We start from the raw sequence: 24,654 nt of genomic DNA on the forward strand, positions 1-24,654 counted from the left end.
AAGATACGAGGGAGTCCGCAGACTCAAACCACTGTGACCATTGCCGCTGCAGTGTGAACAGGCCTTAGGCAGATACCAGATACCGCAGCCGAATCGTGGACGGGCCTATCCATTCCGGCACGGCACACATGTGGAGGTGTAACAATTCGGACGCGGTTTAACAAAATGCAAACTTTACGCGAATTTACGCGTAAAACCAAGCGCGGCAACATCCTGAAGATTGTGCGGGAGCACTATCTGCGCGACGACATCGGCTGCGGCTCCGAACTGTGCCGGGAGTGCTTCCAAAACGAGGTATACCAGCTCACCTCGCAGCACGCGAATCAGAGCACCCTCTTCAAATTCCCGCACTACCTCGTTTTGGACACGAATGTGGTTCTGGACCAGATCGACGTTCTGGAGGAGGATGTTTTGCGCAACGTAGTTGTCCTGACCACCGTGCTCAACGAAGTGAAGCACAGGAGCTCCTCCATTTACAAGCGGTTCAATGAGATCGTCCACGACCGCACCAGAAACTTTTATGTGTTCGTCAACGAGCACCACAAGTAGGTTAATGGATTTTCTAGGGGAACCTTAAAAATATAGTGCTTTCTTTAGGGAAACCTATGCTGATCGCGAACCAGATGAGACCGCCAATGATCGCAATGATCGGGCCATTCGGCTGGCCACCAAGTGGTACGATGACCACCTGCAGGCCTCGCAATCCTCTAAAGATTTCGAGCGCAGTGGCAAAGCTGCTATGCGGGTTGTCCTGCTCACAGATGATGCTGCCAATCGTACTAAGGCCGAGGCAGAAGGTATTCTGGTGACCACAGCCGCGGAGTACGTAAAATCTCTCGAGGATTTTCCACTTCTGATGGATAAGCTGTCGCACAAAACATTCGACAACGAGAAGAATGGTCTGCCCCAGTACCCGCCGCATCTCAGCATGAAGGAGCTGCTGGAAGGACTGCGCCAAAATAAGCTACTACAAGGCACTTTTCAGGCATCCAGGGAGAACTACTTGGAGGGCAGCGTCGTTGTAGAGAAATTCGAAAAGGCTGTAAGTTAAAACGCTAAATATCATCCCCGGGCATACGATTTACGAAACTGCGTATTCCTGTTTAATAGATTCTTATCCAAGGCCGCGAGTCTCTTAATCGGGCCGTGGATGGCGACTTGGTGGCCGTGGAGCTGTTGCCCGAATCGGAGTGGTCAGCGCCCAGTGAAATTGTGCTGGAGGAGAAGAACGTCTATGCCGATGAAGTGCCCAGCGAGGAAAAGGCCACGGATGAAAATGACATGTTGAAGCAGGTGCGTGCCGCTGCCTCATCCGCAGAGCGCACGCCCACAGGGCGAATTGTCGGTATTGTGCGACGGAAGTGGCGACAGTATTGCGGCATTCTGCAGCCTAGCTTAATAGAGGATACCAATCGGCACATCTTTGTGCCCGCCGACCGAAAGATTCCGCGCATCCGTATAGAAACGCGACAGGCGGCAAAGCTGCAGAACCAGCGCATCATTGTAACGATTGACACATGGCCGCGCAACTCGCGCTACCCACATGGACACTTTGTGCGCTCCCTTGGGCCGCTCGGAGACATGGCCACCGAGAACGAGGTTATCCTGCTAGAGCACGACGTCCCGCACTGCAAGTTCTCGGACGAAGTGCTTAGCTTCTTGCCGAAAATGCCTTGGACAATTACTGACGAGGACTACTCCAAACGTGTGGATCTGAGGGATCTGTTCATTTGCTCTGTGGATCCCCCGGGCTGCACGGATATCGATGATGCTTTGCACTGCAGAGAACTGCCCAACGGTAATCTGGAAGTGGGCGTTCACATCGCCGACGTGAGTCACTTTATCCGGCCAGGAAACGCACTGGACATGGAGGCAGCGGCCAGGGGAACCACCGTATACCTGGTGGGAAAACGAATCGACATGGTACCCGAGTTACTCAGCTCAAATCTCTGCTCATTGGTTGGCGGCGTTGAGCGATTCGCCTTCTCCTGCGTGTGGGAAGTGGACAACGAGGCAAATGTGTTAGGCAAACGCTTCCACAAGAGCGTCATCAAATCGAAGCGTGCCATGACCTACGAGGAAGCGCAGAGTATCATCGACGATGCCACGCAACAGAATGAAATAGCCAAGTCCCTGAGACATCTTAACCGGTTGGCCAAAATACTAAAAAAGCGACGAATGGATAATGGGTAAGTTTATATTACCAGCTCTTAATCAAGTGAACTAATGCATCCATAATTTACAGAGCCCTTGTCCTTGCCTCGCCGGAGATCCGCTTCCAGGTGGACAGCGAGACACACGAACCACTCGAGGTGGAGGTGAAGCAGATGCGGGAGACTAATTCCATGGTGGAGGAGTTCATGTTGCTGGCCAACATCACAGTGGCCGAGCATATCGCGACGGAGTTCTCCGAGTGCGCTGTTCTGCGTCGCCATCCTCGGCCACCGCCTACCAATTTCGATCCGCTAGTAAAGTCTGCGCGGTACCAGGGCTTCCAGGTGGACATCGAATCAGGACTGGAGCTGTCGCATTCACTGGACAAGTGTGTCAAGGCAGACAATCCGTACTTTAACACGATGATCCGCATCCTCACCACACGCTGTATGATGCAGGCCGTGTACTTCATCAGCGGCAGTCTGCAGAAGGAGGAGTTCTTCCACTACGGTCTGGCTGCTCCCATCTACACGCACTTTACGTCTCCCATTCGTCGTTACTCCGACATCATGGTACATCGCCTGCTGGCCGCCTCAATCGGCGCGGATAGCACCTATGCCCAGCTATTGGACCGAAAGTCAAATGAGGAGCTGTGTCATAATCTTAACTACCGCCACAAAATGGCTCAGTACGCTGGTCGCGCATCGGTGGCCCTCAACACGCATCTATTTTTCCGCGGCAAGGAGGAAGATGAGGAAGGGTAAGTCAAAGAAACCACTAATGGCCAAATTTCTTTTCAATTATTTCCCATCTCCAGATATGTGCTATTTGTGCGCAAGAATGCTCTGCAAGTGCTAATCCCCAAGTATGGCCTGGAAGGCACCCTGTATCTGAAGACGGACAAGGATGGCAAGGACGGTCTGGAGCGCGTCAAGAGCGAGACTGTCTTCACCTTCAACGAAGAGGATCATACACAGCGTTGCGGTGACGTGGTGTTCCACTCCTTTGATCCTGTCACCGTTCGTCTTAGCCTGGATTCCAGCAATGTGCAGCACGAGAAGCTGATCTTCCGGCTGGTCAAGCCGTACATCAAGGGCTTCAGCGTGGAAACGGCTACCAAAGGAACTGAGCTTCAGGCGGTTGCTGCGGCACCTCCCTCGAAAAAGTCCAAAAAGGATAAAAAAAAAAAATAATTCTTTGGATCTATGCTTAAGTGGAACTAGACTACGCTGAAGATGTCATTTCGTATAAATAAAATGTAAGGTTTTTAAATTCCGATCCATTTCGTAAACCTTTTCCACCGTTCCGACTCTCCCGATCTCGGAGAATTTCGAAAGCATACCTTTGATCGGCTGCTTCGTTTAAGGTTTTGGTTTCCAACTTGCGTTCTACATTCTCCAGACCCATTGCAAAGTTTCGACTACAGTGCGACGGTTGTGCTGAGCTTGTTTGATCCAAAAAATTCATAAAGAATATATATAATAAATATATATATATATAAACTTGACGTAAATATATACAAGAACGGAAGTTATAGAAAGTTACAATGGAACCCGGTCCTAGTGCAGTGAACTACGAAGGCAGTAAGTCGAAAAAGGTTTCGAAATTCACACGAAAAGGCTAAAAAGTTATTCAATGAGTAATCGCGTGATTTTTGCGGAACTCGGTACATATATTTTAATACGCATATTGAATACATCAGTTAAAAAAAAAAACTACTTTTAGAACATCAAATGAAGTGCTTTGAAAACTATTATGCAAGTTTCGATGTGTGATGATATCTAAACGAGTTCTAAAGATTTTCAAATTTTCCAAAAACTATCTAAGTGCTGTTCAACAGTTTAAAATCTTCTTGGATTCTTTTAGTTGGATGTAGATAGATAGATATTTTATTCAAGGTGATAAATATTGTGTTTTCAACCACTGCTCGCCAATTAAAATAATGAACTTTCGATGCGACTTTGAAGTGATTAATTAGAGTTTAGTTGTGCGCCCAAACTGTCGGCACTAAATATTAATGAATTCGATTAGCTTATTCAACAAGGAGGCTTTTAGGTCCAATATCCATCGCATATGACGTGTGGATTATGCTCGGCGTCTGGGTGAGCCGCACACCCGACGCATATGAGCAGTACATTGGTGCCAGGTTGGGTATATAGAAATCAGTTGAGTGACCGCGACATGTGGAAATTTAAAATTCAATCTGCCTGGTGTGTGTGAGGTGGTATTGAGTGGAAGGTTTGTAATTTAGTTTGATAGCCTGCCTAATTAGAAGCAGCGATTAACCCAATAGAGGAAACAATGAACCCGCCCATCTAATGGTCACCTGCTGCTCCACCTTTTCCTCAGGTGAATCTGTATGCGGCATGCCGGTGGAGGCTCACGATCCCCTCTACTTGAAGGCTTATCGCCAGAGTGTTCAGAATCCGGCTGCCTTTTGGGAGGAGCAGGGTAACCTGCTCGACTGGGATCGGCCATGGGAGAAGGTACTGGACAACAGCAATCCGCCATTCACCAAGTGGTATGTGGGTGGTTACCTGAATGCCTGCTACAATTCCATTGATCGCCACATACTGGCCGGTCGCGGCTCCAATGTGGCCCTAATCCATGACAGCCCCTTGACGGGCACAGTGCGTCGGGTTACCTATCAGGAGCTGTATGACCAGATCGTTCTGCTGGCCGGCGGCCTGGCCAAATTGGGCGTAGTCAAGGGTGATCGCGTCGTGATCTATATGCCCCTCATTCCGGAAACCATCATTGCCATGTTGGCAATTGTGCGTCTGGGTGCGATTCACTCCGTAGTCTTCGGTGGCTTCGCTGCGCGGGAACTCTGCTCGCGCATCGAACATGTGGAACCAAAACTGGTGATCGCCTCCAATGTGGGCGTGGAGCCGGGGAAGGTGGTGCCCTACCTGGACATTCTTCATTCAGCTATTACCATGTCGCGATGGCGACCACCGCAGCGTAACATAATCTTCCGGCGGGATAATGTTACGCCAGATACCACCAAACTGGATCCTCTGACGGATGTGCTCTGGTCAGATATTCTAAAGATGTCAGAGGGCGAGCGGCCCATAGCCTGTGTTCCCATCGAGGCCAACGATCCTTTGTATATCCTCTATACCTCTGGAACGACGGATAAGCCCAAGGGAGTGCTTCGCACCATCGGAGGTCACCTGGTTGCCCTGGTGTACACGCTGCGCACTCTCTATGGCATCAATCCTGGACACACCTGGTGGGCGGCTTCAGATATGGGCTGGGTGGTGGGTCACTCGTACATCTGCTACGGTCCACTCTGCCTCGGGGCCACCAGTGTTATGTACGAGGGTAAACCGGACCGTACTCCCGACCCGGGTCAGTACTTTAGGTGAGTGGTTATGATTCAAGTTGTTTCTTACACTTATTAATTTTTCCTAATTTCAGGATCATCGACCAATACCAGGTGCGCTCGATCTTTTCGGTGCCCACCTCCTTCCGTGTTATCCGTCGGGCTGATCCGGACATCAGCTATGGACGACAGTACTCCATGAAGTCGCTGCGCGCCATCTTCATTGCCGGCGAGCACTGCGACTATGAGACCAAGTCCTGGATCGAGAAGACCTTCAAGGTGCCCGTGCTCAACCACTGGTGGCAGACGGAGACTGGTTCCGCGGTCACCGCCACCTGTCTGGGCTTCCAGCAGAACCTCAGTCCGCCCACCTACTCCACTGGCTTGCCCCTCATGGGCTACGACGGTGAGTGATGCTCCAGTTAGCTTGTCTGAGTGAGACTTTAAGTCCTGGGACATCTCTCTTGCAGTCAAGATCCTAAAAGCGGACGGCAGCGAGGCGCAGACCTCGGAGTTGGGCAGGATTGCTCTAAAGCTACCACTGCCACCAGGAAACATGGCCACGCTCTACAAGAACGAAGAGCTCTTCCGCAAGCTATACTTTCAAAAGTTTCCGGTGAGTCATCAAAAGGAACATCCTCAAATTTCAAGATATCATTTAGTTACTATAGTATAGTGGATGGTTAGTATCTGAAATCTTAAAGATACTTTATTTTATCTTAAACTTAGGGCTACTACGATACAATGGATGCGGGCTACAAGGACGAACGTGGCTATATCTTTGTGACAGCTCGCGACGATGATGTGATCAATGTGGCTGGCCATCGTTTGTCCACCTCTAGCCTGGAAGACGCCGTGCTCCGCCATCCGGACGTGGTGGACGTGGCCGTTTTCGGGGTGCCCGAGGCCACCAAGGGACAAGTGCCACTGTGCCTGTACATTCCGGTGGAGAACTGCAAGAAGACCGATGCCAAGCTGTCGACGGAGATCATCAAGCTAATCCGCGACGTGGTTGGGCCCATTGCCGCCTTCCGGCTGGTCACGTCCGTCAACAACCTGCCACGCACTCGATCCGGTAAGACGATGCGCAAGGCGATGGCGGACTTTGCCCGCAACGAGCGCGTCATCCTGCCGGCGACCATCGACGATGCCAGCGTGTTCGTCGAGATCCGGAGGGCTCTGAACCAGCTGGGCTATGCCATGACCGCACCGGATCCGATTGTGGCCAAGTTACTCGACTGAAGGGCTGCAAGGACCCTTGAACTCAACCTTAGCTTGTACGATACGATTCCCAAGAAGTGAAATAAAATGTAAGCCAGTTTGGCTGGGGTTTTTCCTCCGTTTATTTGCGTAGGCCGCAAAGTGGCGAAAATAATTTAAATGTTAATCGATGGGCTACATGGTGACCCATTCGCGCCCAGTCGCCCATTTTCCACTTTCCAATTCCTCCCTGCACTGACGCACTATTCGCGTACAACTGACACTCAATCAGTTTATTCAAATTTTGTGCAAATTTCGCGACACATTGTTGGGCCAGCAAAGTGTGGATTTTTTTCGAATAACCAACACCCCACATTTCGCAGTTCGCATATGGCACTGGCATTGCATTATTTGGCCAGGATTTGTCCACATCAAAGATGGACAGCAAATGTCAGGCAGCCGACCATAACCCAATTAGTGGGCTCAACGTTGGTGGGCAACATGGAGCACATTATCCATAAGTAATCAAATCCAATTCTATCTTATTACATTAGCAAAGTACATTTTGTGTGGGTATTTCTAGAGGCAAATATAATAATATATAATTAAATATATCTTAAGCCACACAAATAGTTATATAGTTTAATAAAGCCTACATATGCATTTCATTTCTTTTGTTTTAAATATAATTCTATTATATTTTTATAAGACACTCGTAACTATGATGATGCTTTTTATGGTAAATTCTCTATCTTCTCACTGCATTAGTCACGCTGACTATAACAAAAGGAAGGAAAATTAGATTTCCTTCCTGGTTAATTCTAATTTTCCCAGTTTATATGTGCATCGTGGTCATCCCACTCCGAGATACTCATCTCCTGACGTCACAGTCGAAATTCTTATCGGGGAACTTGGCATGCGAAACACGCACAAATTCAAATTAATTGCAACGCTTCGCCTGCAAATCCCAGTCTCATAAACCGAAGATTACTCTGCTTACGCATCCGTGGAGCAAAATGCAGTGGCCAGGACATCGGCTTAAAAGTTGCGGCTTAAAGCAGATCCCCGTGGGTTGGACAGCACAATGTTCGATGGTGGCCATAAATGATTATAACTACCCATAAATAGGTGATGGTTGGCGGCCACTGATCATAAAGCCGACAACTTTTACAACATAATTAAGAACTGATAAAATTATATAATAGATAAACACATTGGGGAAACTCGGTGGGTACCATTTCCATTCTCACATCCGCTGCACCGTCCAACGTTTGCCAAATGCACACATCGTGCTTCGGTCGGTTTCGGTGGCGTATGAGTGATGTTTGAGCACGCCCACCAAGTATCCTGCAAGGAGCGCAACATGTGGTCCCACGTCCCCCAACCCCCAGTTTTGTGCGAATCCTGCCTGTATATTCCCGTCAGCCAATCAGAGGCCACCGCGGAATCTGCGCTCGTCCTCGGCGGAAGTAAATAAAAGCGGATGTCCTGGCTGAACAGGACATCATTCGAGTGCTTGCGTTCAACAAGTCCAGCAAACAGAGCAGCAGCTGAACCCCGGTGTTAACAACTAACAAGTTTGCCCATTAACTTCTTTGTGGAAGCACCGATACTTCAAAACCCTAATCAGGTGGGTACTTGTGTCTTGAGATGTGCCTAGTGATAGATACTTTAGAGGAATACTATCTGAATACATAGAAAGTGAATCTTTGAGGTTTCAGTCGAAAGGTGTGAAAGTTTAAGCATATATTAAAATTGTGTAGAAAGATGGTTTAACTATCATAATGATGATATTAATTAGTATCCAACGATATCACCTGCTTGCCTGGTCTTGTAAGAATGATTAGAAAACTTGTTTGGGTATTTAAAAGAATGGTAGAATTGCGATAATATAAAGTGTAAATATTTTAAATACTACAAAAACGTAAGATAGATGAAGTGGCAAATATTGTAGATTTTAAAAACGCTACAGTATGTGAGGAAGATTTCCTAAAAATATGTAATTTAACATTTAAAGAACTTATTAGTTTTGACCAGGAGTGAGAGACGTTCCAACTAAGTCGCAATAGATGGTGTCTTCTTAGTAAACAGACATGGCAATTGATTTGCATACGTGCACCTTGATTGAGCCCTAAACAAGCATCAGTAGTTTGGATCCTTGGAACGTGTCCTATGTCCAACCACCGCCTAGCACCTACTCCTCCCTCCCGACTTCCGGTGCTGGTTTTTCTAAGCTAAACAGATGTGGGGACAACACGTTCGCACAGGTGTTTGCATGCCGACTGCAACACGGGGCGTATGAGTGCTGCCTCCACTTTCATCACTTCCAGCGTAATCATCATCCAGAGGCGTTGACGCAGAACAAATTGCCTTAGCCTCTGCCTTTTCCAGCTAATAGAAACAAATTGTGTGTCGCGTAAACGTATTAGGGTAGCATTAAGACGCCTGCTTGGATGCGATTTAAAATGGTAACACCGCCGCGAGCCAGAAAGCCAAGTACAACTACATTTATGCATAATGCTTTGCCAGGGCAACGTCATCATCCACGAGTGGCAATCAGGCACGTAGCATTAAGATCATTACACTTAATCAAAATCAGTGGGGTTGGAGGGGCATGGGGCATGGAGCGTGGAGCATGGTTTAGTCGCCCTCCAGCCAGGATGTCCTTGCCGCGCAACCTTTCCGGCGATAATCAAATAAGCCCGACACCAGCTTCCGATGTCAATCATGTTTCATAACCCACTTGCAGCATGTCCTTCGCTCAGTTCTTTGTCGCCTGCTGCCTGGCCATCGTCCTCCTGGCCGTGTCCAACACACGGGCCGCAGTCCAGGGTCCACCTCTGTGCCAGTCCGGCATCGTGGAGGAGATGCCCCCGCACATCCGCAAGGTGTGCCAGGCCTTGGAGAACTCCGATCAACTGACGTCGGCACTGAAGTCCTACATCAACAATGAGGCATCCGGTGAGTTAATCAGGACCAGGCCATTACCATTAGATTACTTGACTTCTCTCTTTGCTCCAGCTTTGGTGGCCAACTCTGATGACCTGTTGAAGAACTACAACAAGCGAACGGATGTCGATCACGTATTCCTGCGTTTCGGAAAACGTCGTTAAGGACATTTTTGTGCAAGGACATCCCGAACACCACTTAATCCCGACTTGAGACAACGACACTGGACCCTGACCACAAGCGGCGGAATCGCTTCTGTTCTTCCTAAAAAGCGCAACACTACTTTGACGTCTTCAGCATAATTATGTAAACGTAATCGATGGAAACTCAGAACTATACTCAATTGGAAGCTCTCTAGTTCATTAAATATCCAATGTCCAATGTTTCTATGCAACAAAAAAATCGAATACATATTTGTACATACTCAAAGACCCTCGAAATGTTCTGAAAGTTAAACCCTTGGTTTTGATTTAATTCGTACTCTTTATTTGCTGAGTGTTAAAAAGAACTAATAATACGTATTTCAACGATGTTTAGATATCTCAAACATATTTCCCTAGCATGAAGCACTATTATTAAATAACCAACAAATGTTTTCAAATCCACTAAATTCCGTTGTATACTTTAATAAAGACAAACTTTTCCTCTCAATTTGTGAATGCATAGCAAAATGCAATTGAAATGGTTTACATTTAATAGGAAAGTTGGGCTACTCATTCAACATTGCGATGATTTTGGTGAGTTAGATTGCGAACTTCATAAATAATTAACTTTTTAGCTCTTTTCTAACAAGTTTATATATTCACTCACCAATAAATAAACAATAAAAAAGGGACCATAATTTTTTTTACATTTTAATTTATTACTGCAGACGGTTTCTTATACTTTAACTCATTCTAATAAAGTCAATTTTACTAAATGGATTATTGACGCTATTGCATTTTGTTGTACGTCTTTTGAGTAAACTTGAAAAATATTTCCGAATTTTATTTGTATCCTTGATATACAATTTCGTATGAGAATGGTCAATGGGTTCCATAGTACGCAGTTTTTTTCGCTCCATTGGGTTTTTTGATTTTCAATATTTTGCTTTTGCTGAAAAAGTTAAAAGTTACCATTTAATTGCATGTTTTTATTAAATTATTTTGCCATTCTTAAAGGTTTTATTAAATGAATAAAAAATTAAACAAATAACAGAATATTGTAAATCAAATGGACAGAAAAACGTGAAATAATGCAGATATTCGGTTTCTATGCATATTCATAAAATTTCTAGACTTGCAAATCAAAAATTGTATGCCTTTTAAAAATGAGTTTCTTTGGCTGATTCTCATTACATAACTCTTTTTGCTCATTGGTAGATTTTCTGATATTTTGTAATGGTTTTCATTTGTATTTCATTTTTATGGGATGATTTGACTTTGTTTTAAGTCATTTTTCTTGTGGCAAAATGGTTAGTTAAATATTTTTATTTTTTTTCACTTGGAAATTAAAAAAGTCTCTTAGGCATTTCATTGTCATTTGAATTCGATTCTATATAAATTTGTTGTATAAATTTATTGATTTTATATTTAGTTTCTTTGGATCTATAGAGATTGTATCTCGTTGAAATATCATTCAGTCTTTTTAATAAATTTTCATTCGCATAATATCTTGTTTATTTTTTTTAAGACTGTAGTTAAGGTATTTGGTTCGGCTTAACAATAACAAATAAAATCATTGTATACATAAACGAAAATATATTAATAACATAAAAGTGCAACATTTAAAATAAAATATTTCATATATTTATAATCTCAATGATTTCTTTGTATTCGTGTTGTTTGTTTTGAGATTACCACCCTTGACATATCCATTTAGTTCGTTTCCTTCAGATTTGATAAGCGTATATCGCTTTAATTTTGTTAATTTTGATTTCTCATTCCTGTAAAAAAATCTAAATGCTACAATTTATATGGTAAATGCGGCAAAAGTGCCGAATTTTCTCGCATGAAGAGCTCAACAGCTTTTATGTTAAGTTGTTTTTTTAAGTAACCATAAGTTGTTCAAAACTTTTCCTTTATATTATAATTATTTACTTTAACTTCTTAATTATTCAAGGAGGTAGAATTGTTTAAAAATTGATTTAAATTATCATATTAGATTAATAGTTTTTGCATGCTGAGGTCATCATATACTAAAATTTTTTGTATATATGTTTTTTGGCATTAACCTTAACTTACCAAAATATGTTTTAATATTTGCATTTTGTACTTTCAGTGCTTTCAGTTTGTAAATTTAGATATTTATCTAATTGAATGGTTATGGTACGTGTAAGCTCAATCATGGTAAACATTCTCGATAATATATTTTCGCGACACTATCTTAATAATTTGATTGACTGATGTCCTTGCATTTTCATAATGCATTCGGTATATTGGATTTTCGTTTAGTTTTTATCCTGAGTTTTGTTAATCAGGTATACTTGGCACTTTGATAATCGCTTGGCGATTAATTGTTCTTTGCATTTGTAGTAATCGTTTCGTAAATACTTAATACTTTGTTATTTCATTCATTGGTCTCTCATTTTTCATGACTTGTATGCTGGCAGTGCAGCTTCGGTTCGTGAATATATTCAGTCTTACGTTTTTTCACATTTTTCACTTATTATTCGTCTTTTGATTGATTGTTTTGCTTAATAATTTGCAGTTTTACTGATTGATTTCTTTTAAACAAAATATTTTAAATAATAATATGTACGCTTAAATAAGTTTAATGCATTAAACACATTTTTGAACATTATTTTATTGACTTTGATTATGGTTATGGTTTTTGCATCTTTTTCTAATATACTTTGTGTATTTCGTTACTTGTTTTTTTTTCAGCTTAATTTTAAGGAGTTACATTATTACGAACTTTTTTTTGCTTAAATTGTCACTATAAGAGGTTTTTGTAAAACAAAAAAGTAATAAGTTACGCTTTCGTCACGTTTTTGTCATTCATAAAGAAAAATAACACAATCTTGCAAAATCATAAACGCTTTCAGATGCATGTGGGATTGAAAATAATAATGTCGAGAGTCGTTTGCGGTTTTCAGCTTAAAAACTAAAATATACATTGCATTCATTTGTATACAATATTCACAAATCATATACATGATTCACAAAATGTTTAAATTTAGTTCATTCAAAAGATCATGTTACGTACTCGCATTTTTCTGTCATATAAAAAATATGATTGTAGCATACTTTGGTCACAGTTGACTTGTAATTATAAATGGAACTAAGGAGGAGCACATTTAATTTTCTTAGGCTGGAGCTCAGTGCAGGCTAGCTCCGTTTGTCTATTAAGAGAACATTAAACAACAGGCAAGGCGGATTATTTCAATATATCTGTTCAGTACTCATGGGGAGACGAAACGGAAACAATGGGGATGTTAATTTGGGGTGGGGGTTTATATAGAAAGACGTCGAAACACTAGTTTTGCTTAAATGCTAAGAAAAAGAGAACTTTATACTTAAAACTAAAATTGTATGTTTTGAGTGACCGCGTATGTGTGTGTTTGCGTGTTATGTATAGCAAGTTAATTGTTGCATTAAACATATATTCCCTTCCATTTTACTCGATATTTTTCTGCCCTAATCCCTTCTTATTTGGTTTCTTGGCCTATCGAAGCACGCGCAGCGTTCTGATCTCTAGTGTGCCGTCAGGGGTGGGAGTGGGAAGTGGTTGTTTAGTAGTAGGCGGCTGCATTTGAATAGTTCTGCGAGTAGGCCTGCGAATCTGCAAGAAGACACCGATGACGGATGATGCAACTGGAGGGAACTGGAATAACCTACCATAACCCGCGTAGGCACGCTCATCGTAGCCAGTGCTTTGCGCTCCGTGCTGGCTGTAGTCAGCTTGTCCGGTAGCATTGTAGTCCACTGCAGTCGAGCCGTACTGTTGGCTGTAGTCCTGGCTGTACGACTGATACCGTGTGTCCTGCGGTGCGGCATAGCCCGTCGAGCTGTTGGGAAGCACAAAGCAATTCATTAGCACTTGCGTGGCCCAATTGAAGGCAAGAAACGTAGAGAGATAGAGGTCAAGATTAGGTAACCCACTTGTAGTTCTGATATTGGCTCTGATCGTATTCGGTGCTGTGGTGGGCTCCGTAGCTGCTGCTCGCCGGAGCACTTGTCTGCGATGTGTGAGCCGCATAGCTGCTGCTACCGCTCTGGCCATAGCCATTGTATCCTTGCTGGGTGGTCTGGGTGCTGTAACCGCTCTGCGCGTAGGGGTCCACTTGTTGGGTCTGCTCGTGTGTCTGATAGCTGTGATGGCTGTATAAAGAATAGCGTTAAAAGATGTACAAATTATTTTTGCAGATTTAGAAAGTGTGCACTATATTGATTAAATAGATTATATAAGTTTTGAAAATTCGATGCCTTACCTTTGTTGTGGCGCATGGTGACTTGGCGGCGAGCCATAAGAGGACTGCGAAGACATGCCGCCGCCGCCTCCTCCACCCATATGCTGCTGTGTTGAATGGTACTTGGGCGTCATGGGCCGCTGGCCATAGGGACCGCCCTCGTAGCGACCGCGTTTGGGACCAGGACCACCGGGAGCGCCGCGTTTGAGAGCTGGTACCGGTGCAAGTTGTGTATTGGGATTATGTGCCTGATGGTGATGCAAGGGTGGCCGACTCATACCTTGATTGTAGCCGCCCCTGCCCCGAGGACCTCCGCGCCTGGGCATCGAACCGTGCTCGCTGCCCGGACCGCCGCCCATAGAATTGCCGTGGTGGCTGTGGGAGCCACCGTACATGCTGCCGCCTCCATTTCCGTTCATGTGCGAATTGTAGCCGCCGCCACCACGTCCACGTCCACTGAAGGGACCACCGCGTCCACGTCCACGGCCCAGATATGGAGGAGGTCCACCGCCGTTGCTGCCACCAGGAGCGGAACTGCCGCCATGCGAGTTGCCCGATGATGGGACGACCGCTGATGTCTGGCCATCGCTGACTTCGTCACCGGCTGCTTCAACCGCTGGCTGCTCTCCACTGATCGCCGAGGTGGGCACTGGTGATACGGTCTTGTTGTTCTCGGCACCTGTGTGTTGTTTGGGAGCTAAATTGGATTGGATTGGATTTACAAGGTGCGGCAGGGAGTCGAGGGTTGTCTGCGGGAACTTACGCTGTGAGTACAAAGGTGGGCGACCACCTCGCATGCCCATGGGAGCGCCACCACGCGGCTGATAGCCGCCGCCGCGTCCCTGATAGCCCATTCCACCACGGGAACCACGCATTCCCCTCGGAGGACCCGACATCATGCCCTGCATGGGCGGTCCTCCGCCCATTCCGCTACCGCCGCCTCCGCGCATGCCACCCATAAAGTGTCCACGACCGCCACGACCACGTCCGCGATCGAAGCCACCGCGCATAGGCGCTCCACCGCCCCGCCCACGGAAACCGCCTCCACGTGGGCCGCCCATAGATGGCGAGGACACTGAGCCTCCTTCCATGCTCCTTTCTCGCTGTTCTCGTACACTAGATCACACGCACTACCACTTGCACTGGTATACTTCGCACTCGGACGCGATTTTAAGACTGCTGAAGCCGGAGGAAGAAGAAGCAGTTTTAGGATGCCGGAGATTGGCGATTCGGGGAACTATTGCTAGCGACTAAACGGTTCTGTCGATGCTTACTGGTCACTTGGTCACTCGGCGCACTTTCAACAGTAGCTTATCTTAAATAACTTATTTAACTTTACATTTTTCGGTGTGCGAAGCGCGTTGGTCTTCATTCAGTGAAAAAATATGGCGGCGACTATTGATTTTTGTTGCAGCGCTGCCCACTCGTCGCTCTTTTGTGCCAGTGTTGTCATCTTTCAGCGACAATCTAGCTATTAAAACTTGTTATTGATATTTTCCAGAAATTAATGTACAAAAAAAGTTAATAAGTAATGATTTAATTTATAGTACATACATATAGGGGCTAGTACATAACCATGTCTTAAAAATATATTTAAACTCCGGCGGGAATGAGTTAAAGCAAATTTCAGTTGGAAAGGTTCTCGCTAGTAGTTAGTTTAGAATTTATTGAAGCAATAAATTTGATTTTTGCTTAATGATTTAAAAGCTGCTCCACTCTCATACAAATAAGCAAATTAAAACAATGAGGAGCATCAGCACAATTAACTAATCTGCAGGTAATTTGCAATTCACGGACCACGGCCACACTAGGCACTGGGAAAAATGGAAAACACAAGATAAAACGTGAACCCTTCTGGTCGAAATTCGGTTGTAACAATCTGGTATTTGGTGAAAAGGGACGACAGGCGAGTGCGACAGGATGCCGGGCAAGGTGGGGGTGAAGATTAAGGCGGCGCGCAACCTGCCAGTGATGGACAAAAGCAGTGAAACCACGGACGCCTTTGTGGAGATCAAACTGGCCTCGGTGACCCACAAGACGGATGTCTTCCGCAAGAGTTTGAATCCCACCTGGAATACCGATTGGTGAGGTCTGACCATTCACTAGCTACATATACTGTAACCCTTGCTTTCCGATAGGTTCCGTTTTGAGGTGGACGATGCTGAGCTCCAGGATGAGCCCCTGCAAATCCGCCTGATGGACTACGACACGTACTCTGCGAACGATGCGATTGGAAAGGTCAACATCAGTTTGAATCCTCTGTGCCTGGAGAGCTCTAGTCAAGCGGTGCACGGCAAGGGCACCGTGCTATCCGGCTGGATTCCTGTTTTCGACACCATGCACGGTATCCGCGGCGAGATCAATGTGATTGTTAAGGTTGACCTGTTCTCGGACGTCAATAAGTTCCGTCAGAGCTCCTGCGGCATCCCCTTCTTTCACTGTATAAACAATAATATATTCTCCTAAGGATTAGTATAATTATCCCTTTTTCTCCAACAGCTCAATGTGTGCCATTTGGCTACCGCGCCCAAGTGATTCATGGCTTTGTCGAGGAATTAGTGGTGAATGACGACCCGGAGTATCAGTGGATCGACAAAATACGCACACCGCGTGCTTCCAACGAGGCTCGCCAGGTGGTGTTTCTCAAGTTGTCGGGTCAGGTGCAGAGGAGAATGGGCCTAAAGGCCATTAATATGGGTGCTAATGCCGTCATCGGCTATACCCAGTGCTTCGATCTGGAGGGCGACGTGGGTGTGGTGGCAAGAGGCATTGGAACGGCTGTAACGCTGATCAAGGACACCAGCACAAGTCAACCGAACAGTGCGGATGTGGCACTGATCGAAGAGTGAGTATTAGTGCTGCCTAATTACTCATAACTTGTTACTTCTTTTGATATTTACTATACTCTTGCAAAGCAATTGACATATTTTAGCTGTCCGATTACATGATCACATAAGTCTATTAACAATATCTATATCCATGTCTGTGCTAGTAAAATTGTTTCTTATCTGCAAAAGTAGGCTGCAAAAGTATTTGAAACTTTGGTTCCCGAAGCCAACCTACCCTTGATTGTACAAACAATTTGTTTAACATCCGTAGCTGAAAGTAGGTGCTAGTAGAAAACGAACTAAAATATTTTCTAAAGCGAATTTTTTCTTCTTTTGAACGTTCTTCCCCACACCGAAATCTCTGCGACGATGTTCATCCCTCAATATCTTAACTTTCGCTCCTTGTCGTATCGTATTGCACGTTCCAATCGTTGTCGTTGTTTCGTTGTTGTGTCGTGTTTATGTTTACCATTTCTAAATACGGCTAGACTGACACAAAAGTATCTAGACTTCCTCAATTGTGCGGGCGCAAGCAGCTCAAGTTTGCCGCTTTCGGGCCGCACGCCCCAATATCGTCTCAATATCTATAGGGAGCCCAGCTCGTCGGCGCCCTCGTCTGCAGCAGCGGCGGCAGCAGCAACGATGTTTTACTTGGAGAGTGCCAGCAGCGACACCGAGGATGCGGAACTGATGCAGAATCTCATAAGGCAAGAGGACGAGCGTGGCGATCGAAATCGCGAGAAAAAACTACGACACCGTATGCGGCGTCTAACGCTCTCATCGAGTAAGATTTTTAGTCAGAAATACGCCACACTTATCCGACGAATTGAACCGAAGATACCGGAGAATGGTACACAGTCGTTGAGCAGCATCTTTGGCGGGGCCACTGCAGCCACCTCGAGTTTCAGGCGGCGACGCAAGTCTCGTTTCGCCGCATCGACTTCCAAGTCGTCGATTCCCCCTTTCATAACTAGATCCATTAGTAGCGATTCAAATGTCCGTCCCGGTCGCATGCCCATCAAGACTTTCCTCACTGTGCCCGGATTGATGGAGTATCAAGAGAACACCCGCTCGGCTCCTGATTTGCCTGGGGATGAGTTTCAAGCCAGGACTCGACCAACATCTAATTACTCAACTGAATCGGAAGACTCTCTGCAGTTGGATCTGGAAATAGGTCCACCTGAGAGCAATGCCGAAGATTCCCCGGAAGAGGAGGAGGATATACAGGATAATTGGATTAAGCCAGGAGAGACTCGTAGCTGCGAGAACAGTCAGCAGGATATGGGGCCTAGCCACCACAATCTGCTCGACGACCTCAAAGGCTTCTCACGTCGCCTGCAAAAGATGATGCATCTGAGCCCCAAAAGTAGCGAATTAGAGAAAAAGCATCCGTTTGTGCCCTCGCTGGAACGCAAGCCATACTATAGCTCACAACCGGAACTGCCTAGCTGCTCCAATGATTGGCTGGGATCCAACCTCAGCGGATCCTCGTCCATGCTTCAATTGAACTTTCTCCCCAGTTACGGGAAGACCATGCAACGCAGTGCTTCGTTGAATCATCTAGTGGCTCCCGATACTCCTGTTCCGCCTAACACGCTGCTGCTGAAGGCGCCCGAGCTGCGCGTCTGCCCATCTACACCCACTCCTACCCAGTCCAATTTAGTCGTCTTCGATTACAATAACTCCCCTTGCCTTACCCAATTAGATCAATCTGTAAATATCTCTAATAGTACTAACCATAGTAACCACAATAATGAATCATCATTGCTTGCTCCATTTGCCATTCGACAACAACAACCACCACGCGTAATTAGATCCAGCTCCGAGCTCCAACAGCAGCCCTGTTCTACAGGAGCAGCCGCAAGCACTGGACCGTCCAACATACCCACAACGGTGGAGGGTAGCAGTCCCAATTTGAAACGCTTCGCCTCACCGGTGAGCAGCAGTCGCCTTAAGTTAACGCCCAGTCCCTCGAAGAGCGGCATCTCGGCGACAACCAATGCGGATAGCGCATCCACTTCTACAGCCTCAACGGCCACGACAATGGTGCCGGCCACCGTCGGCGAGATCTGTCGCAGATCCTCTGATTCCGATCTTAGTGTCACGCCCAAAGGTATGTAAGGGAGCCAGCTAATGAAAGCAGCCCTGTTTTCGAGTATGATTAAACTTAAATTTATTCTTACTTGATATCGGAAACATGGCTGTTCAGGGGCACTCATTCCCTTTAGTTTATATCTAGGCTTAGACTATAGACTATAAGAATCTTAGCACCAGTGGCTGTCAATATTTGTGTGTTTGCTGTCAACGTGCGTCTTTTTCTGACCGTCTCGTCTCTGAGTAACCATAAACGTATCTTTCAACGTTCTATCTTTGCGTCCGCTGCCACATCTCGCAAACAGGCATAGCCTTTACGTTCCACCGGAAGCGTAAGTAGATGCTCCGCCTAATCTCAGTGTCCTTTCTCGATGTACCTCTGTGTGTCTGTGCGTGCTCCTTTCTGTCTCTTCACATCCTGCACCTTAAGCAGGTTATTGCTCTTCTGTATCGCCAAGTCTTGAATGCTTCATCCGATCTAATTTATCCTTACATGTTACACTACACCATCATTACGTGTGTCATAGAAGTGGGACTTGATGTGGTCTGAGGATCTGAGTTGATAGGTTTTAATTTGTTTGGATGTTTTCAAAATTGAATTCCTCAATAACCCCCATATTTCATATTTGTGGGTTATATTTTGAATATAAAATTTATTTTGATTGATTATCATAATCAAGTTTTGATTGAAAATTATATTGGCCCATATTTTAAATGTTTACTGTCATATCTACAACACTCCATACGAGTCTAAGATATTCCGTTGTAAATATAAATAATCACTATATGTAAGAGCCACATATATGCAAAACCAAATGCGCATGAAATCCTCATAGTACCTTCGGAACCCTTTTTAATCCACAGGAAACTCCATATGTGTGGCCAGTGAGCGTTTGGTGGCAGCCACGGCGATGATGCGTTTAACGCAACCGACGGTGGGAGCCAAGCCTGGAACTGCGACCGACAGTCTGGATATGTTGGAGTATCCCTTCCTGACAATGACAAAATACCCGACGGGATTCATTCTTCATTTGGGCGCAACGGTCGCGGCACGTTCCGTAAAACTGCTGGAGCGTGTGCCCAATCCGGATGAGCCGGAAGTCCGAGACAGCTGGTGGACGGAGCTGCGAATGGAGATCCGATCGCATGCCCGATCCCTGGGCTGTAATGTAGTGTTAGGTTATGCGGAGACCACAACCATATCGTACGTAAATAAAACGAATAATCTATTATATTGAAATCCCTGCGCACACCTGCTAAGATAAGCGTAATTAATACCCTATCTTTGCTTTTTAGTGACGACGTCTGCGTTTTATCTGCCACTGGAACGGCGGCCGTGATTAACATGGTATTTAATCGATCTGTATCGCAAACCGATATCTTCACCATGTCGAAAGCAACAGCCAGCGTTGCAGCCATGACGAATTCCGTGGAGGACGGAAATGGAAGCACCGCCGGGGATACGAGCATTGGCAAGGACAGCGGTTCCCTCGGCACCGGCAACAGTTCGGGTGGTAAACGTTATGGACTGCCCCCACTCAATGGACCCCGGAATGCCTGTGCCATCTGCCACATACCCTACAACCTAAGCTCGGTTCCGTTTAATGTGAAGATGAAGAAGTGCGCTGTGTGCCGCAAAGGAAGAGTTCCGGATGTACTGCTGGCTACACTTGAAGTGCCTGAGTTTATGCAGGTTACCGGAAGAGGTTGCTTCATGCAGGCCCAAGTGGTGCGCGCCAAAAGAGATCTGCGTGCGGAGCTGAACGCCAAAGAGATTTCGGATGGCCTGCCCTTCCTGGAGTACGAACTTCATCGAGTGCTGATCAACAAGCTGAAGGCCAAGGGCATGAATGCCATTTTTGGGCTACGCACGCAAGTTGCCATTGGCGAGCGTATGATAGCGTTGATAGCCACGGGAACGGCTCTATTTCTCACAGCTTTACCGGTGCCGCAGGTACCAAAGATCGTGGCAGGCAACTCGTGGACCGACAAGCAAAAGCTAAATGAGTTGCAGAAGAAATTGCAAGAAACATTTGAACGCAACCAGGAGATCTATCAGCTGAAAAGCTTGGACCCAGATTTGGCAGCCAATGTCGGAGGAGTACCTTCCACAGGCGCCTCTGGCGATAAACAATCAGATACTGACGACTCTGATGAAGAGGAGATGAACGAGATCGATCTGAACTGTGGCAACAAGGAGTTGTGTGTCCTGGAAGTGGACGATATCGAAGACTTGGAAATCATATCGCTGTTAATGGAGCCATATCCGCCTGAAGGCTTTCATGTGGTCAATACGCAGCAGGTGCCGGGCATGCTGGAAATGGATACGGTTAAGAATCTGCAGATGTTCACACAAGTGTGGCGCGCTCGGCTCGAGGTGGGCCAAAGTGTAAACGGCTTCCCCAAACACTTTCAGAGGTAGGTTCTGAACTTCTTACCGCGATCAGCACATAAAAACATTTGATTTCCCAGACTGTTGCAGACCATTTACTTCAAGCTACGCACTATGATACCCTGTGCTATCTGCGATCTTCGCTTCCGACTAGATCTGCCAGAGACGGTAAGGAAAATGTTAGGACTTTGATCAGGAATGATTAACTTACATATTTTACTGCAGGATCAAATTCAATTGCTAGTCACTGGCATGGCCATGGGCCTAAGCGATGCCAACAGAATGAAGTACCGCGGACGTGGACGCCCGGCTCAGCAGCAGCAGCAGCAGACACCTCAACAGCAGAACGGACTTCATGATGGCACGGTGCACGCCACTCAATCTCAGCCAGAGTTAAACGGAAAACGAATGCTGCAAGAGGAGGATTACATATTTCCGCTGGACGAGGATCAGATGGTGGACACACCCACGCCAACCAGCACCGCTATTCCGCCATTCGGAATGAGCTCATTTAAAATGCGAAAAACTTCACCATCACGTCTTAACAATCTCGTTTCGGGATTGCCTTCAAGCGGAGTTAAGCCCTTGAACGTTGGATCGGTTCAACGCAGCCGTTATGTAAGAACATTAAAATGGCGATGTCTTTATATTAATAATATATTTCCTTGACAGTTTCCGCTGCGAGATCGTTATGGAGTGGATGTGACGCCACTTAGTTTCATACCTGGTGGTCGTATAGATAAATATTTGGGCAACCTAAACTTTTTCTTTATTCGGGAGAGCACCTCGATCCGGGAAAATGGTGGCATTAGCGGATTTGTCCATGGCTTTATTACCGAACTGTTGGCTGTGGTGAGAGCACATATCGCTTCGCTGGGCGGAAATGCCATGGTCTCTTTTTACATCACCGAACTAATGTTGTTCGATAATCAGCATAAGAATCAAGTAAGGCAAACAATCTACTCACCTTGTAGTTTTTCCACTAAAATCTTGTATTCTTAGGGCCAGTGCCTGATTAGCATCGGTGGCGATGCTGTCTATGTGAGCTACCATGCCGACGACTGATATAAAAACTTACGGGGCATATAGCGCATGTTTTACGCGAATCGTCCCAAAAGCGTATACTCTCTATTTTCTTCCGCTTAGCTAGAACTATCAGCTCTGCCCAGCAACTGGAGTTAAACTGAAGTTAAACTAATGCACGTTTACTTAACAACTTTACAGCATCTGTAGATGGATTCTTTATGCAATATTTGAACTGTGAGGAATCGTTCTAATCCTAACTTAGTAGTGCTAATTTTTTCGGTCTTGTTACTTGTTTGCTTGATGTTTTTAGCGTTAAATCAATTGCAATTTCTGTACATAGTTGATGTTTATTGAATATTGAATTTAGAACGAGTGCGAGTTACAAGTATACTATCGGTATATACAATTGTTGCAACTACAAACATGACACATATACTCGTACCACTAGATATCCAATTTTGGCGTGTAAAATACAATACATACAATATTATGGAAATACAACAATTGCTCAACTAAATGTATTTCATTCGATTAGTTTGGTGTAGTGGAGAGCAGCACAAACATGACCCACAGATGTAGTAGGGCCACGTAGACGATCACAGAGACCCGCATCATTGGATAGCGACGCAGAAAGGTTCCCACCCGAATGCCCATGGAGTCCGCCTGGCGAAGGGCTCGCTTGAAGCGACGGGCCACACGATTGTCGAATGGACTTGGATGCATGAGAAGCGGGAATTGTGCTTTGACTAAGGTAGAATTCATATTTAGGTGATTTGTGGAACTCGAAGAATGTTACACTTACCATCATCTGTGCTGTTGAGCATAGCATGGCGGGAGCTGCCCCTTTGGACCTCCATTTCCACCAAGTGCATGTTTTGCTGTAGCTGCGTCTGTGCCTTTTCGTGCTGCAGTCGCAGGGCATTTCTCTCACTCGTAACTCTTTCCAGAAGACTCTGCCGCTCGACCAGTGATTGGGTTAAAGCCTTTAGCCGAGTCTCGTAATCGTTCTTGGCTCCCGTGTTGGCTTCCTCGCTCAACCGCTGACGCATCTGCTGAAGCTGCTGCTCCCGCTCCTGGAGGCGAGTGGCAGCAGCAGCCATTTGGTTACTAAGTTGCTGCCGCAGTGAGGCCAGTTCCTGCGTGAGCATTCGCTGATCGGATTCGGAGGTCACATTGTGTTCCCTTGCCTGTCGCAACTCCTTTGCAAGTGTTTCCTCACGTTGGCGGGCAGAGCTTAGTTCCACCTGTCGTTGTCTTTCCTGGGTAACGTAATCGTCCAACTGCAAACGCGCCTTTTGCAGTTCCTCGTTGGCATGCTCTAGTTCTTGCTTAAGTGACTCGTGTTCAATTTGCAGAAAACGCGTTTCACTGTCCTTGGAAACCAGGTTTGGATCTGCGCCCTCCTCCGTGGGCTTAGCCTTCAACTCTGCGATGAGGGAATCCTTTGCTTGCAGAGCTCGCTGAGCCTTGGTGCGGTATTCCTGAAGCTCCTGGCGCTGCTGCTCCGTTTCCTTTGTTTGCATTTGCAATTTGTGAGCGGCGCTTATGTATTCCTGCTGCAACTTGGCCAGATTGGTTTCCAGTTCGGAGATGGAGTGCACATACGCCATGTTTGCCGCCTGGGCCTCATTGTGGTCATGAACAGCCTTGTCCCGCTCTTCGGACAGAGTTTTAACCAAAGCTTCCAGAACCTGGGTGTGCTGATGCAGATTGAACTTTTCTGTTTCGTTATTGAGATCATCCAAGCGCAGACGAAGTTCATCCCTTTCGGCTGTGATCTCATTTAGGGCGATCTTGAAGGCAGCCAATTCATTTGTGTCCATTGAATTGGCGGATATGTCAGGACTGTTGGAGAAACTGGCCGATGTGGTCATCTTTTGGCGCAGGTCCTTGGTGACCACGAAGCCTCCGCCCTCGCTTTTTACACTAGATGCACTATTGGCTCCCGAGCGCTTCACTGGCGACACAGTGGACTTCAGGGATGTGGACAGAGATTGGGTGCTGCTCGTCATGCTTCTGCGCATGGGATCCGCTGATCCGGTGGCGTTCTCTGTCTGCAGGGCAGTTGCCGCATTTTGGTCCAGCTTGTTCAAAATGTTTTCGGCCTTGTCCGCCAGTCCTGTGATCCAGGATGACATATTTTTCTAAGAAAAACAAATCTCTTCGAGCAAAACACGTAAACAATATAACACTGTGTGCCCAGATCGCGATTGACCGCGGAATGGTCACCTCCAAAGTTAAGGTCACACTAAAAGTAACGTAATTTCGAAAAAGAAATTATTTTTTTAAAAGA

At 46.0% G+C, this 24,654-nt stretch overlaps 6 protein-coding genes across 10 annotated transcripts; 4 read left to right on the top strand and 2 right to left on the bottom strand.

Annotated features, from left to right (window-relative positions):
- The first annotated feature begins 89 nt into the window (after positions 1–89).
- Positions 90–3,432, top strand: LOC6607728 (exosome complex exonuclease RRP44). The gene is made up of 5 exons (XM_002032455.2): positions 90–545; positions 598–1,042; positions 1,111–2,189; positions 2,246–2,914; positions 2,972–3,432. The coding sequence occupies exons 1-5, from the start codon at positions 166–168 to the stop codon at positions 3,345–3,347; spliced, it is 2,949 nt and encodes a 982-aa protein (XP_002032491.2). The 5' UTR covers positions 90–165; the 3' UTR covers positions 3,348–3,432.
- Positions 3,433–3,557: 125 nt separating this feature from the next.
- On the top strand, positions 3,558–7,350 carry LOC6607729 (acyl-CoA synthetase short-chain family member 3, mitochondrial). Its single transcript, XM_002032456.2, has 5 exons — positions 3,558–3,737; positions 4,504–5,521; positions 5,578–5,888; positions 5,953–6,098; positions 6,212–7,350. The coding sequence occupies exons 1-5, from the start codon at positions 3,701–3,703 to the stop codon at positions 6,722–6,724; spliced, it is 2,025 nt and encodes a 674-aa protein (XP_002032492.1). The 5' UTR covers positions 3,558–3,700; the 3' UTR covers positions 6,725–7,350.
- Positions 7,351–8,185: 835 nt separating this feature from the next.
- Positions 8,186–10,282, top strand: LOC6607730 (dromyosuppressin). Its single transcript, XM_002032457.2, has 3 exons — positions 8,186–8,312; positions 9,432–9,643; positions 9,704–10,282. The coding sequence occupies exons 2-3, from the start codon at positions 9,433–9,435 to the stop codon at positions 9,793–9,795; spliced, it is 303 nt and encodes a 100-aa protein (XP_002032493.1). The 5' UTR covers positions 8,186–8,312; position 9,432; the 3' UTR covers positions 9,796–10,282.
- A 2,095-nt stretch (positions 10,283–12,377) lies between these two features.
- LOC6607731 (glycine-rich cell wall structural protein) lies at positions 12,378–15,426 on the bottom strand. 4 transcript variants are annotated; one of them, XM_032721158.1, is made up of 6 exons: positions 14,785–15,425; positions 14,302–14,700; positions 14,043–14,232; positions 13,714–13,932; positions 13,450–13,619; positions 12,378–13,393 (listed from the first exon to the last, which is right to left on the bottom strand). In XM_032721158.1, exons 1-6 carry the CDS (start codon positions 15,110–15,112, stop codon positions 13,344–13,346), a joined length of 1,356 nt encoding a protein of 451 aa, XP_032577049.1. In that variant the 5' UTR covers positions 15,113–15,425; the 3' UTR covers positions 12,378–13,343. The 4 variants fall into 4 exon arrangements, with proteins under 4 accessions (XP_032577049.1, XP_002032494.1, XP_032577048.1 ...); XM_002032458.2 differs by having other exon boundaries at positions 14,302–14,718; XM_032721157.1 differs by having other exon boundaries at positions 14,043–14,700; positions 14,785–15,426.
- Positions 15,427–15,816: 390 nt separating this feature from the next.
- Positions 15,817–22,878, top strand: LOC6607732 (C2 domain-containing protein 5). 2 transcript variants are annotated; one of them, XM_032720452.1, is made up of 10 exons: positions 15,817–16,105; positions 16,160–16,461; positions 16,521–16,866; positions 18,664–18,962; positions 19,808–20,147; positions 20,240–21,361; positions 21,416–21,503; positions 21,561–21,953; positions 22,008–22,280; positions 22,338–22,878. In XM_032720452.1, exons 1-10 carry the CDS (start codon positions 15,942–15,944, stop codon positions 22,398–22,400), a joined length of 3,390 nt encoding a protein of 1,129 aa, XP_032576343.1. In that variant the 5' UTR covers positions 15,817–15,941; the 3' UTR covers positions 22,401–22,878. The 2 variants fall into 2 exon arrangements, with proteins under 2 accessions (XP_032576343.1, XP_032576344.1); XM_032720453.1 differs by lacking the exons at positions 15,817–16,105; positions 16,160–16,461; positions 18,664–18,962 and having other exon boundaries at positions 16,779–16,866.
- LOC6607733 (golgin-84) lies at positions 22,689–24,559 on the bottom strand. The gene is made up of 2 exons (XM_002032460.2): positions 23,164–24,559; positions 22,689–23,107 (listed from the first exon to the last, which is right to left on the bottom strand). The coding sequence occupies exons 1-2, from the start codon at positions 24,497–24,499 to the stop codon at positions 22,893–22,895; spliced, it is 1,551 nt and encodes a 516-aa protein (XP_002032496.1). The 5' UTR covers positions 24,500–24,559; the 3' UTR covers positions 22,689–22,892.
- Between the last annotated feature and the right edge of the window lie 95 nt (positions 24,560–24,654).

Source organism: Drosophila sechellia, chromosome 3R (genome assembly GCF_004382195.2).
Source record: "Drosophila sechellia strain sech25 chromosome 3R, ASM438219v1, whole genome shotgun sequence".
Taxonomy (NCBI): domain Eukaryota; kingdom Metazoa; phylum Arthropoda; class Insecta; order Diptera; family Drosophilidae; genus Drosophila; species Drosophila sechellia.